The 14,969-nt window shown below is 37.8% G+C and overlaps 1 protein-coding gene across 2 annotated transcripts; it reads left to right on the top strand.

Moving 5' to 3' along the window:
- The first annotated feature begins 575 nt into the window (after positions 1–575).
- Positions 576–14,714, top strand: LOC100690743 (mitochondrial import receptor subunit TOM34). 2 transcript variants are annotated; one of them, XM_019359155.2, is made up of 9 exons: positions 576–1,183; positions 3,070–3,220; positions 5,853–5,952; positions 6,254–6,406; positions 7,218–7,390; positions 7,604–7,751; positions 9,004–9,130; positions 11,825–11,932; positions 13,290–14,714. In XM_019359155.2, exons 2-8 carry the CDS (start codon positions 3,091–3,093, stop codon positions 11,924–11,926), a joined length of 933 nt encoding a protein of 310 aa, XP_019214700.1. In that variant the 5' UTR covers positions 576–1,183; positions 3,070–3,090; the 3' UTR covers positions 11,927–11,932; positions 13,290–14,714. The 2 variants fall into 2 exon arrangements, with proteins under 2 accessions (XP_019214700.1, XP_019214699.1); XM_019359154.2 differs by having other exon boundaries at positions 11,825–14,711.
- The last annotated feature ends 255 nt before the right edge of the window (positions 14,715–14,969 follow it).

Here is a 14,969-nt window from a genome sequence, read left to right as displayed (position 1 = left end):
GAGCACAGAGGTACAATTTCAAACGAATTTACGTGTAGCCTTAAGAGCAAACACAATGACCAAAAGGAATTTTGCCATCCTTTGATATTGTCATTGATAATTCATGGTAACTGTTTCTGAAAATTTTTGTATTACCATGAATTGAAGCATATTTTAGCTTTTCTCCGAATTCTCTAAAATATTATAAGCACATACTGATCATAGAGTTTACATGTGCATGTGTGTGTAAAATAAAAACCATCCTGGGGAATGATTTTAAATTATATTGCCTGGACCATAGCCCAGCAGTCACAGACCAAGATCCTGAGCACAAAGAAAACATGCACACAGAGACCCCAACCGGCCCAAACATCAAAGGCACACTGCAAACATTCAAAACTGAGCAATTTATTATTATTTTTTTTTTTACATTTTGTCTGAGTTTCAGACTATCAGTACTTCTTTTGCAGTTGTGCACATATATTTTCTCAACTCCGTTTACAAGATTTCTAACTCTAATAGAAACTCATTTTTGTACATTTAAATTGTACTCGTCAAACTAGATTCCAAAAATAAAAATAAATACATTTAGATTTAAATAGGACACGATGTACCATCGCGAGATTTATGTCGAAACACAATTTGCTCTCTAAATAGAAACCGAACAACTGGTTCTCCCTATCTCATGAGGCGTTCAAGATACAGAAAGGATAGTGCAAATGACTTTTCACCACGAAAGTAAAACGAGCTGCGCTTTATTATAGCTTCACGATCAAAAGCTGAATCATATATAGAAAATCTGCGTGTATTATCTTATAAAGTGAAAATTATTGGTGCGATTACTGTTGAAAACTCAACCAGTGAGTAGTTTGTGATTTCTGGTCTCTGAACACACTTTGATCAGATGGTCACCAGAGGGCGCGCCATGCTTGTAAAAGTCCTACACTGACCACAGTACTTGAACACAGCGTTAAAACGAAGCGAAACCGATATCGCAAACTGAGAAGTTACTAGAGACTGCCAGGTGCAAGTTCCATTTACCTTCCCCTGTACTAAACTCTCTACCCAGTCAGAGTGTGGGTCTCAGCCACCGGGACAACATACATGCACTGAGTAATGCCATTATTAGCAGCGTTTATAAGGGTAACAGATAGTTTGTGAAGAGGGGAACTTCCTCGTTGTGATCTCTCAGACTGAGCAACCGGTAAGACATGCTAATAGTCGCAAAGCTATGCTACGCTATGTTAGCTTCCATAAAACACCATTCAAAACCCACACGAGTTAGCATTACTTAGCTAGCGAGCTAACGCATAGAAAAAGTGGGAGTAATACAAGTTTAAGCAAAATCTCGAGGAAACAAGGTTCAGTTGTGGCTCTTTTTGAAAGTACGATTTAAGTGATGGTTTGGAGAAAATGTCGTGAACAGAATATGACTGTGCAACTGTTAGCGGCGAGCTAGGTACCAGATTAGCACACAGTTAGACGAGCAGGCTTGTTGGTTGTTGGTGTGGGGTTTGTAACCTGAGATTTAACTGATTTAAGTCAGGCCTGTGGAGTATGTGAGTGGAAACTATTAGCTGACATCAAATCTCAGTATTATTATTATTGTTATTATTATTGTTGTTGTTGTTGTTGTTGTTGTAAGGCTTCAGAAGCTGAAAGTGAAAGTATTTTTATTAGTTTATGATTCTCCGACACTGTCTCTGTTACAGTAAATGTGATAATCAGGTTATATGTCAGAGGTATCTCTAAAATATCAAATTTCTCAAACAACAAGGTCCAGAGTGGATCCATGTTATCCACATCTAGCATTTTCTTCATCCCCTCCAGAGCTGGGTGCAGGATTTCACTCTATACATTTTTGTGGACACAGTGTTAATTAATTAATTAGGTAAAAAGTAAAGACATGTGGAAGACAACATAAAGCACCACTGCAAGAAAACAATGATTTCAACTTAATTAATTGTTTAATTGTTGTACAGTGTAGTTCTAACTAATTTAAATTTTGTTTAAGATTAGACGAGATATGTTTTATTGATTCCAGATTGGAAAATTCTTTAATTCTACAGCCCTGCCAGTGGCCAAAAATAAGCCTCTGTGCACTAAGCAAAGCTATTTGATACATATTCTTGTTAGTCAATCTAAAATTGCCTGCAATCTGAATGTGACTATATAGTGTCAGTAAATAAAATTACTCTTCTGATTTAGTGTTAGTCAGGCAGTCTTGTGGCGTACTTATGGTACAATTTTTATATTGAAGTGATGATAAAATATATACTTTATAAGTAGTGATTACTTTCAGTATATGGCTTGTTGTGACATTTTGTTTCAGTTTCTCTACAGCACAAAACAAAAGCCAAAGACAGTTGTCTAGTCTGCTATTAAAAATCCAAACTTGCCCTGTTTTAAATGGAGAAAATCCTCTTTGAGAAACTAAAATCTCTAAAAAAAAAAAAAAAAAAAAGTATTTTTTTTCTCTCTAGTTTTGCTTAAAAACACAAATTTTTCAGATTAATTGTCAGTTTTAGGTCAACACTGATGAATACAGTAACAAAAAAACAAACAAAAAAACCAAAAAAAAACTTCAAGCTGATCTTCAAACAATGATGGTATATGGCTGTTTTGTCTTAACCTGTAGTGATGAGAATTTATTAAGTTAAACCCTATAGGGTGTTGTGCTATGACTCTTGTCTGGGTATCAGAGAGAAACAGTAATAGTGGTAGATCCTAACAGTTCAACAAGTCATCGCTAACATCGGACCTGTCGTCTTCTGTGTGCAGAGCTACACATACACTGCCACAGTCTTTCTCACATGAAGGAGCATCTTTGACAAAAAATATAGATGCAAGATTCTCTTGATTGACACATAAACAAAGCTGTGTGTAACAACTAATATATCAGTTTTTTTCTTTACAAAATTGTTGTAGAAACACGTGCCTCATTCAGCCGCCACACAGAGGTGGGGAGGTCCACGTTATTCCTTTGTATGAATAGAAATCCAGTATTTCATTGATGAGTCATTTCAGTTACATTTCAATTGTCTGATGTTTTAATCCACAGTTAAAGCAACCATTACTGTATCATTTTAGGGTAGGAGACAGTAAGAAGACATGCCACCAAAACAAAAGTCCAAGTCCTGGGCTGAGCTGAAACAAGCTGGCAATGAATGTTTCAAGACAGGCCAATACGGCGAGGCCACAAATCTCTACAGCCAGGCAATCAAAGCACTGGAGAAGAACAGTAAGTATTATAACCTGAGCGTACATACACTTCACCGAGAAATGAGTGTGAAGTACGTTTTATGTTCCTGTGACCTTATTTGATATAAATCTGCATTTTCCTAGGGATGGAAATTGATCAATTTAGTGGTTCCAATTCCATTAGAGGTTCATGTTGTCTTCTCATTCGGTTCTCACTAGGGCTGCCACAAACGATTATTTTGATAATCGACTAGTCACCGATTATTTTTGCGATTAGTCTACTAATCAGATCTTGCATCCACTGGATGTACAACGTACAGCTTATTGCACCAGCATGCATCTGCTCTTATATAACTATCATTAGCTTACAGCTTTAGGTGTTTAAGGTATGTGCTAACTAAAAAATAAAGACAAGATGATAGTTTATTAAATTTTAATGAAATTTGCAGATTGTTTCGGTGAAGTTTATAAACTCAGCCGTCTGCTCCTTGCTATCTAAAATATAACAGGACACCGGAGTATATTCTCGAGCATCTCACCTTCTAATCAGTTGTCTGCTTGACGTTTATTCAGCTGTGTAAAAACTATAACTTTAATCTCAGCCAAACTGATTTACTTAGGAACAAATAAAATACTGAAAAAAGCCAAACAATAACATTTTTAAGTTATCTAAGTGACTTATATATCATATTTAACCTGAGTAGCGAAAGACGGCGGTGGGTTTGAAAATGATTTGCCGGGAGTCCGGTGTTCTCACCGGCTCTAGCGAGCCTTGAACCCCGGGTAGCTATCGAGCTGGTGGGTAACAGACGTCTCCGAAAACGTCGGAGCGCTTTTGAAAATATGTGGTGTCTTCATAAACTGAGCAGATATTTGAGGTTTACACAGCTACATTCTCGCCTGAAAATATGTTAAACGTTTATTTTGTGACCCAGAAAGAATAATAAGAGTAATATTAAAACTAACTAGCTGCCGCCATTGTTGGAAACTGAGCAGGGCCGCGCTAATAATTCTGGGACACAGCTTCTTCTTCTTCTTCGAGGTTTAACGGCAGCTGGCATCCTTGTACATGCAGTGCTGCCATCTTCTGTTTCAGTCCGTTATTACACTCTTAAATCCTACTACTTATTCCTGCGTCTTTTGGGATCTTACAAAGCTTCAAACGACGCGTCGACTATTAAATTAGTCGTCGACGTAATCGTGACTAGTCGACTAATCGTGGCAGCCCTAGTTCTCGCTGGCTCCTTTGAGACTCACCACCATCATTAAGCAGCATATCCAGAAACATTAAATTCATGCAGATTAATTGCATGTGTGTGGTCAAGTGTTTGTGCATGCTGGAGGTATTTCCCCTCTTTGTTGACCAGTATTGAGGTTGTTACTCAAAAAAAATGAACACAAAGTGTCAGTGGCAAGACAAAGCAAAGATGAAAAGTAGCACAAGGAGACTTCACAGTGATCATGATTCTACTGTAGAAACATTACATTACTTTTGTGTTTCTCCATAAAAATAGAAGTAGAAACGGAGGCTGCAGCCTGACTGCTCATCCGTTTTTTACCTGTTGAAGTTCAGGGTTTGGGTTCAGGGGTTGGTATTTACTCAGCTTTAACATCACTCTGGGTCCTTGGCTAGCTTAGTGTTAGCATGCTTGCAAAGGGCCAAAGTTGTATTAGCAACATAATGCAGTTGTTTCTGTGCTGGATGTAGTTTGCATTCTCATCCTTTTGTCCAATAAAAATAAGTGCATGCTGTAGCCTGTGCCGCTATTTTCCTCCTCCGGCACACGGATAAGCAGGATCTAACAATTCCAAGGAATTGAATTATTGGGAACCTATTACTGGTTCTTAATTCCCATCCCTACATTTTTCTACTTCTTTTTTTTTAAACTGGCATACAAAATATGTCTTAGTGGCTCCATAGTGCAATAGTGCAGAGTTTTACACATTGCCCTGGCAAGAGACAGTTCGCTTGTGGGTTTATATTAGGAAGGGCTCTTGGCATAAAACTCTGCCAAAACAAATATGCAAAGCTACCTGCTCTGGTGACCCCTTGTGAATAAGGGAGCAGCAGAAGATAGCTAGTAAAACAGGTCTTAAACAATGAAATGAAACCCATATGAATGTAAAACCAATGTTGTTTTTTTTCTTCTTCCTTTCCATTGGCTCTGACTAAAACCTCTTTGGGGAAAATCAGTGTGTGTACACTGACATCCCAAATGAATATACTCAGTCTAGGTTGTCTCTCTATCTGCTTCCTCCACTTATGTGTGCAGAGCTGCACACATAAGTGCAATTAGTACTGCAATTAGTATTTAGTATTGCAGTACAGGGAAAATGCTATAAGAATTGAGTGCAACATTAAATTGTATCAAATCCCTCTTCCTCCTTCCTCGCTAGTCGCAGTTTCAAACATAGCTATTGTAGCATCAGGGAACAGCAAAGCAGTTTTTGAGAACTGATGCCATGTTGCAATCAGTAGTGACTTAAGACCTACAAAGATTTTACAATGTGCTTGACAACATTACAATGCTGTGTTGTGTGATTGTGTGATTTGTGTTTTCTGGCCATTTAATGAATGTTTGCTTTCTAACAGTTGTACATGTCTTCAGATTAATAGGGTTATTTGTTTTTTGACGATCTGCTCTTAAACACACTGTTTTCTTCCTGTTAAGGTAAAAGGAAACCAGAGGATTTGGCCATTTTGTATTCAAACCGTGCAGCCAGCTACCTGAAGGATGGCAACTGTGGGGAATGTGTGAAAGACTGCAATATGTGAGTGTGATGATGCAATTTGTATTTCATGCATCTTTCTTTCCTCAAATCTTACACCCTGATTTTCTTATTTGGGGTATTTGATTGTGTGAGAACATCCAACCTTTGGTAAATTAATATATGGGAGACGCTCAAGTACATGAAATAAAAGGAATGTTTTGTTCTGTTACAGCTGTTTATGGACTTCTGTAGCTTTGTCCATTAAGCTTATTGTTAAATTTTTAATGACGATACGCCCATTCTCAGCCTGTTCATTATCAAAATATTATCTAAATTATGATTTTAACATGTTTTCTTTCAGGTCTCTGGAGTTATCCCAGTTCAATGTGAAGTCTCTGCTTCGTCGTGCTGCTGCCTACGAAGCTCTGGAGCGTTATAGGCAGGCTTACGTAGACTACAAAACTGCTCTACAGATTGACTGCAACATAGCAGCAGCTCACGATGGCACCAACAGGTATGTTGTCTGTTAGCTGGCTGAGTGATGGTTATATTTTAACTTACAATATAAAATTTACCATCTCTGAGTTTCTATAAAGCTATCAATCTGTCAATCCTTTCCGTGTCCGGGCCGGGTGAGGTTTCCCGTGTTGGGTCAAATTAAGCCGCAGGCTCCACTCCTGGTGGTGCCCTTCCGTCAATTCCTTTAAGTTTCAGCTTTGCAATACGAGCCTTTGCAATCGCATTGTGAACAATATCAACATAATGTGTTTGTATGGCATATTACTGCCAAGTAGACCAATCACAGTTGTTTCCGAGTTCGATTTTCTGGATTCAAATGAACAAATCTAATCAGTTTACACTTTACAATTTACAGATTTGCAGAAATATCAGTAAAGAAATATCTGTTTTAGGTGGTTTAAAAAAACAGATGGTTTATGCATCTTCTTGGTCTGTTGTAGGTTTTAAACACCATTCTGTAATCCACCGTCCCCAAAAAAGAGATTATGAAACCATAATGAAAATACACAGACCTGACATTAGACCTACACATGAGTATTTGTAAATACATTCACAGAAGTGTCTTCACAGTATCGCTTATTGGCCAGCTCCATTAATTGAAGTAAATATTTTTTAAAAAGATCATAAAAGCTTACAGATAAATATCCAAATCTGCCACCTAATTCTAGGGTGATGCAGCACTCCCAGCATTTTTGATGTTTTGTAGAGTGACTCCTTGGTTTACTCCTGAACTTGTGGGCAGACGCACAAAAAGTTTTCAGCTTCTTCTCTGTTCACATTCTTGTCACTGTTGTACTGTTTCTCAGGATGACAAAGGCACTCACAGAGACAGACGGTCCGTCATGGAGAGAAAAGCTTCCTCCCATTCCCACAGTTCCTCTGTCTGTGAAGGAGAAACTTGCCCAGATGTCTGCAGGCAACGCCACCCAACCAAGCCCAACACCTCAGCAGAATGGCACAACGCAAACAAAAAAACCTGGTACATAGATTTATGGAAAAAAAATGTTATTTACATTCTTACAGAATTGATTTGAATTGACTGAGTTCCTTGTTAGTGTCAAAGAGTTGACCAGCTTCATGAAAACATGACCTTTCTTTGGATTTTCTTTTAAGTTACTTAGAGACGGAGCAGCATTATCATATTCAAACTCTCTTTTTTATGCCCCCCACCTTTTACATACCTTCTCCTCAGCTCCCAGTGATAAAGAGATAAAGAAAGCTCAGGCCTTAAAAGAAGAAGGCAATGCCCTGGTGAAGAAAGGGGAGCACAAGAAGGCCATAGAGAAGTACAGCCAGAGCCTCAAACACAACCCTACAGAAGTCACCACCTACACCAACCGGTGAGCCTTGAGCATCAGCATCTGTGTCTCTGCAGTGTTGGATTTAATATTGCTCCAACGAATATATCCATCCATCATATGTTATTTGGTCCTGTGTTTTTGTTTGTTTGTTTCTAAAAGAAAGACTCCTACAGATTTAACTAAATATAGCTTTGGCAGTTATAAAAAAACGGACTATATAAGAATAGTAACATGTTCACAAAAGTGGATGATTTTAATATCATTGAAACTGTGTTAAAGTAATTTGCATACCTATGACAGTATTCATAATATATATTTTAAGATTTTTGATTTGATTATTTTTCTCTGCTTTAATATTCAGTTGCTTTATTTAATCAGGAGGTATTTGTACTATGTTAGGCTCTTTCTGTGTAATGCCCATTGCCTATTAAGCCTGTTTTTTTAGTGGCTGCTGAAATTTGCAAGCTGTAGCTTATATGGACTAACTTTTTCTGCGTGACTACACAAAAATGCTAAAATCATTAGCTCAGTTCACAGATATTACTTTACACTTAAGTCTTTCCTGACTTTTTGACATGAGTAAACATAACACAGTAGCACTAGAAAACAATAACAAACACAAAATTAAATATTAAAGAAGTGCCGGGACTCTATTTCTATGCCGCACTGTGACATGAATTCTGCCCCTTAGCTTGTTATATTTTCTTTCGAGTATCCTTAATGTGGATTTCTGACAATGAATGGTAAAGAATCTGAGAGTGAATGAATAGTGGAATTTGCTTTGAGGGTCTTGAAAAGCGCTATATAAATGCAATCCATTATTATTACTATTATTATTATTATTATTATTGTTATTGTTGTTAATCAGTCTGAATCACATGATGGAGCCCTGGACTAAGGTAAATATAAATTAAAAATTAAAAAGTAAACAAAAAACACATTAGCTGGATATTATTTAAAGAGTTTGTTGAAATGGAGTTCAAATTTAAAAATATTTCAGTGACAAATGAGCAAATGAAGAGGCTTAGAAAGCATTTAAACGTAAAGCTTTAGGTGTGTCAGTCAAATAAAAGCTTGGATAAAAAAAAAGAATAATCTTGAAGAACCTGAAAACAAATATGAATTCAGATTCATCCATTTTGGAGTGCTCTGATCACAGAGCGTTATAGATGTAATGAAGCATTTCAGATTAATAATTAATACATCATGGCAACATTATTGTTTGACTTGACCTTCAATTAAAGACGCGCCCAGATGTTTAAATGTGGTTTACTGTGTGTTGTGTGATTAGGGCGCTGTGCTACCTGTCAGTGAAGCAGTACAGAGACGCCATCAGAGACTGTGACGAGGCGCTGGTGATTGACAGCAACAATGTCAAGGCTCTCTATAGGAGGGCTCAGGCTCACAAGGAACTCAAGGTAAGAGCACGAGTCTTCATCATCGCGCTCCAGCTTCTGATTCCCACACAGCGCAATCAGACGTTAGTTTCAAAAGTGTCTGCAGGTTTTCAAGGTAAGCGACAAAATAAAAAGCATTTCCTGCCTTGATAATTACCAGCGTTTCCCCTGACAGCCTCTCCTCATTAGTAGTCAAAACACACAGAGGAGACAGTAAGCTCGGCACTCATAGCTACATGCAGTGAAAAGTTCAAGTCTGTGTTTGGAGGTTTGAGTTGTCAAAAAGTAGTGATGGGTCCAGCAATACTGACGCACCGACGCATGTATCAAGCTCACCTAGCGAAGCCTGTATCGGTGCGTGCGTCGCTTTAAGAAAAAGTCACGTGATCGATACAGCTGCTGTATCGCTCATTGCCAACGCGCCAAACTGTGTTTAAAAAGTACCGCATCCGCATCTGCCAATGGAATGAGTCACCACAAAAAAAACCCATGAAATTACTCTCGCAAAGATTAAAAAACAAAACAAAACACATCTCTCCATAACAAAATGGAGCCCGAAAGAAAAAGAAATGTTTCTGCTGTGTGGGATCATTTTGATCTTTTAACTGCAAAGAAGGTAATAGTTTGTCTGTCTTTGTTTCAGTGTAATCTATCAGAATAGGAAAAACAGCAATGTGAGTTGAAGTGTAAATTATTTATTTCATTTTATGCAGGTTAAATGTCGCATCTGTTCTGCGGGGCTTTCTTACACAAACAAAAGCACCTCCTTAATGTTTAGGCATTACAGAGAACCCAAACATGAAAATGAGGAGACAAACACACCGAGAATGAACACAGGTCGGGCTATATTGACACTGAACAGCTTTATCATCATTTTTTTTTTTATTAATATGTGTTTTATTATTTTGAAATCAAGCATCTAGGAAGACTGTTCTGGACCAGGCAGTCCTGAATTTTATTAGAAGGGACTGCCAACCCTTTAGTATTGTGGAGAGTGTTGGAGAGAAACATTCCAAGATCAGAGGATCCTTTAAGGTACTGGGGGAATAGGAAGACATCTTATCAGAACTTTTTCCACCTGACTTTACAGTTTTTGTGTACCCCATCTTCATCTGTGCCTGTGAGTTTTCCAAAGCTGGGGAAATGGTGTCAAAAAAACGCAATAGACTGAATGCAAAAACATTGGATAAACTTATTTTTCTGAATAGAATTTTATAATAAACTCTGAGTCAAATGGGTAATATTACATTCACAATACTTTCATTTTAATTTTCACTTAGTGTCATTCACAATATATTTTATAGATGTCTACAATATTTGAAATGTAAAAGATATAAAATGATTCCATGGAAAGTACCTTACAGTGTACAAGTATGACGAGGTCATTGAATCAGTGTCTGTTGTGAGTCTCAAGTAAGTTGCCTGCAATGATATTTAAGGTCCAGCAGGTGTCAGTATGGAGCAAAACAGCAACATTGTGTCGACACAGTATCGATACAGTTTGGGGAATGTGCTGAAACGCTTCACGAGGCCTCATCTACCCATCACTATCAAAAAGACACGAAGAGAGTCGATTCTCCTTCATTTCCACTTGATACTGATTAACGTGATTTTTATCTAGATATTCAATTATCGGTGTCTCCTCTTCCATTGCTTTGAGCAACAGATAACCTGCCAGCGCAAGAAAACAAAAAGAGAGGGCGGGGGGGCAAAATAAACAAAGATTTATAATTTATTTGCATTATTCATGTTCTTCTTTTCCTGTGATTGACAAGTGTGGTATGAGATTATTTATTTTGCAGTCAACTCAGGAAGATGATGAGTCTCAATACTACATCATTGATCAGAGCTAGCACTATCTCAGCTGGGTTCAAGATCGGGTCACCAATCATGATTAAAAATAGCTGTTATTTCAGATAGAGAAGAAACAAGAAGGCTTTGTTTACCGGTTACCCAGACTAGGGCACTAGTCACTCGTTCACTCTTTTTTTGAAAGCTCAGTCAATGCTAACCAACTAGTACCAGCTGTTCCTGTCTTAGTTGTGGGCTTTATATCATTCAGCTGGTTGTGCAGAGAGGAACTCGTTTTTTTATCGTTTTGGACGGCATTTTTTTTCATTGTCACAAAGTACTAAAGGAAATGACTAGTTTTTTTGCTGGGTGACGTTTTGTATCTTGATCTACTTTGAGATGGAATTTAGAAAAAAAATCAGTTTGAACATTTATTTTGTCATGCAGAGAATAAGTGTGACTGTAATCCCGTTTTAATATGAAATGGTAGCTAAACAGAGGTGTATTTAAACACAAGAGAGCCTTCATTATGTGATTAGTGTCACTTGTTTACCCATGTTTAGTGTTTCCCATAGAAATAGATCTTCTCAAAGTAAACTGATTGAGTTATTTTCTCAGATGAATGAAAATTTAAAACTAAATTGCAAAATATATGCAAAATATAAGGCAGCAGACAAGAGACATTATTATTTACGTGTTAGTTCCAAGCTGGTTTGTTTTTAAAAATGTTCAAGTTTACCGTGTGAGAAAGCACATCTGTCAACTGTGGATTAAATTGCATTGTTCTGAACTTTGTTGATTGTTTTTATGCAGATATTGATCACTGACTCTGTTCTACTGAGGTGTTTTTACTTTCAGTTTCTCTGCCCTTGTCAGCATTGTTTCATTTTTAATCTCTGAAACATTTTGCCTTCTCCTCTGCAGGACGTCAGAGCCTGCGTGGATGATCTGAACAGTCTGTTGAAAGTGGAACCAAAGAACACGGCCGCCTTGAAGCTCCTGCAGGAAGTGCAGAAGAAGAAATGAGGACAGGTCAGGGACTAGAGGCAGCAGTAAGGATGTGTCACTGCTCTGAGTGCAAGGAGCCAAAGTCATCTTTTTTTTTTATAAGAATCAGTTGGTGGAGAATAGCAGAACAGTGACATGATTCTACTTTCTGTGAGTCCAAGACCAGGCCCGTGTTTCCCAAAACTCCTTCACACTGAATTCCTGTTTCATGTGTTTACTCTCACTTGAACAGACATGAAGTTGGTCTCAAGGTGCTTCTAGAAAACAACATCAGCTCTGGATACTTAGAACTGATGTTGGAACAGGAATGAAGCAGCCTTGGAAATATTTTCTTTTACCATTTTTAGCTTGTCAGTTTCCAATCATCCAGTATTTATGGTTATTTATTTTACTGACACACCTCAACCTGGTTCTGAGAATAAACGTTTACCATCGTCATTTGTAAAACTTGAGCAGGCAGTCAGCTATCGTGAAGCTCCTGCTGGGTGCCAGAACTTAAATTTGATGTTAATGTATATTTTGACAAATAAATTTACCTCAAGGGTATGCACCTAAGGATTTTTCCAAGACAAAAAACTATGATCATATTCAAACCCTGTGAAACAGGTCAGTCAACAAGTTGCTGATGCAAAATCTAAGATGCAGCTGAATGCTCCAAAATATAAGCCAAGTTGAATCAGACATGACATAGAAATCTGAGAGACTACAGGAATAGCAAAGAGGGTGGCTCTGTGGGTAGGGTTGGCGGTTACTATCAGAGCTTGAGTATCGTGGTACCACTACACGGCCATAAATGACATGAGGAAGGCAAAAAGTGCCTTCATATTAACAGGCTGAGGTTTTTTTTAGGTAACCATGGATAAACTATTATCTTAAAGTTTAATGAATCCCAAAGTTTTGACAGAAGCTGAAAGAGTTTTTCCTTAGACATCAGTTGGTGTTGAGAAGCCCACTTTAGAGTTAAATCACAAAGCTTCTGTAAACACTGGTGATCATAGAAGTTAAGTTTCAAGTTAATAGCCATTTCAGATGTTTTTACTCTCAGGTAGTGTACTTATTTATCCCATGTTTGGAGTACATGTTTGTGTTTCTAGGCGCTTTGATATTTATAATGTCCATGCCATATAGGATAGCTTGCATAGATTTCCTCAGTAGAGTCTGATCTGTTTAACTTGTGAGGCAGTCATATGCCTGCAGAGCTGTTTGTGTGAGAGTTCAAGTAGCAAGCCTTTGCAGTATATCACTACAGTATGTATGCTTTGGATTTAATTTCCTGGAATAAAGGAAAATGTTTCTTTGGCATTTCTTCTTAATTGGTAGAAGGTGTAGTGATGCTGCAGATCTTGATGTCAACAAAAGAATTGCCTTTTTGTTTTTGTAGGCCAGCCCAGAAGTTCGTACTGCCCCGGTTCCTTCAGCCAAAACGGGATTCAGACTGTCCCAGGAAGTAGGCTCAGTGGGGAGTAAAATTTTGTAATACCTGTACGTTTTGTTCAGAATGATGATCTTTAAAAATTCATGACATGTTTGTGCTTTAAGAACAAGCAATTGCGAGAAGTAAAATACTAATGTTAGGACACAAACCAAGGGTGTTAAACTCATTGTTGTTAAAGGGCCACATATGGCGCAATTTGACCTGCAGTGGTCGAGAGCCACTGATAAATTATATTAGTTGACCTGCTAAAGATGTGAAGTGTGTAAATGTTCCAATGAGCCATCAGTTTTAATAATAGTATTTTAGTTCACTGCTTTTGATCCATGCTGGTATCTCAGCAGTACGTTTTATTGATAAAAAATTTAGTTGTTATTGATCGAACTGTCACCTGACATGTAGTGGGTGTGTTGGACCCATGTTTGACTTGCTTGCTATAAACAAACCTCACCAAGGTCACTTGTAACTTTAACGTCACACCACTAGGCTGTTATGGGGCATGCGAGAGATTCTCGGGTGGCCGTCACCTCCTTGCACATTTTTACAGGCCAGTGAAAGACTTGTTGAACGGCTGTTTGATGGACGAGTCGTACTGGCTTTTTGAAACCACGAAGGCTTCGATGGTGACGACTCAAGAAAAGCTTTACTGAACAAAGTATGAAAATCTATTAACCGCAGACCTTTTTTGAACATCTAAAAAAGAATAAATAAGATAATACATTTAAAAAAAACAAAAAAATGCACTGATTTTAAGGCAAGTGAGGTGGAAATAAAACATACTAACTCATTTCCAGGTTGTAAGACTTGTGCAGTCTGTTTATGGTTCAAATTATAACTAAGAGCGGAGTCCTGCTCTGGTTATCTGCATTTATTATCACTGTCACCTTTTGGACACCACATTCTTACTACTTTGCTTCATTTCATTTCTCTCTGTCCCAAGTGAGAGACGTTGGCTTGGTACTTGAGCTTCAGAACATCGACTTGTTCTCCTTCTCTTTGACATATGCAGTATGTGAACCAAGTAGTAGTATCCTCACACGGGTCCTTATGTACAAACTATTGCCTCATTCTGTGAACTTTCTATTTCATTGTAGATAGAGTAAAATTTCTTATTAACTTGCTGTAGCTTAGCATCTCCATCCTGCCTAAAGTGCCTGTGTCCATCTTTCATCTGCTGAAGCTAAAATCATGTTTTTTGTTTTAGTGACAGCATCTCCACATATGTATATCAAGTTATTCATTCAGGGAAACTTTGTGAAGCACATCTATGCTTGATCCTTTGTTTTATCTCACTGTTGTTTTTGCAGTTTGTTATGTTGGTTTTGTCACCTGCTTCTGTTTTAACTGCAAATAAATTTGAGGGGAAAAAAAGATTGAGCATGATCTACCTTCTTTTAGTCTTTAAAATAAAATATGACAGCACTTGATCACTTTGCAGAGCATCAGATGAAAATATTGCACATCATGGTTGTACAATAAGTAAGACAAACTAACTACACCCCTACTAGCACATTTAAAGCTTGGTAGTTATTAGCTTACCCCTTTAAGTGCTAAGATTGTGTTGGTGTTGTTGCTTCTAAAAAAGACAAATGACACAAGTGACACGTTTGCAGTTTCCCCCAATTTGCC

Source organism: Oreochromis niloticus, linkage group LG5 (assembly GCF_001858045.2).
Source record: "Oreochromis niloticus isolate F11D_XX linkage group LG5, O_niloticus_UMD_NMBU, whole genome shotgun sequence".
Taxonomy (NCBI): domain Eukaryota; kingdom Metazoa; phylum Chordata; class Actinopteri; order Cichliformes; family Cichlidae; genus Oreochromis; species Oreochromis niloticus.
This window is presented reverse-complemented; position numbering and strand designations above follow the sequence as displayed.

Bases quoted from the DNA above. Each gene is read 5' to 3' on its own strand.
- LOC100690743 (XM_019359155.2), top strand. From the start codon at position 3,091: ATGCCACCAAAACAAAAGTCCAAGTCCTGGGCTGAGCTGAAACAAGCT. The intron at 5,953-6,253 runs GTGAGTGTGATG...GTTTTCTTTCAG, and splicing joins TGTGTGAAAGACTGCAATAT to GTCTCTGGAGTTATCCCAGT. The intron at 7,752-9,003 runs GTGAGCCTTGAG...TTGTGTGATTAG, and splicing joins GTCACCACCTACACCAACCG to GGCGCTGTGCTACCTGTCAG.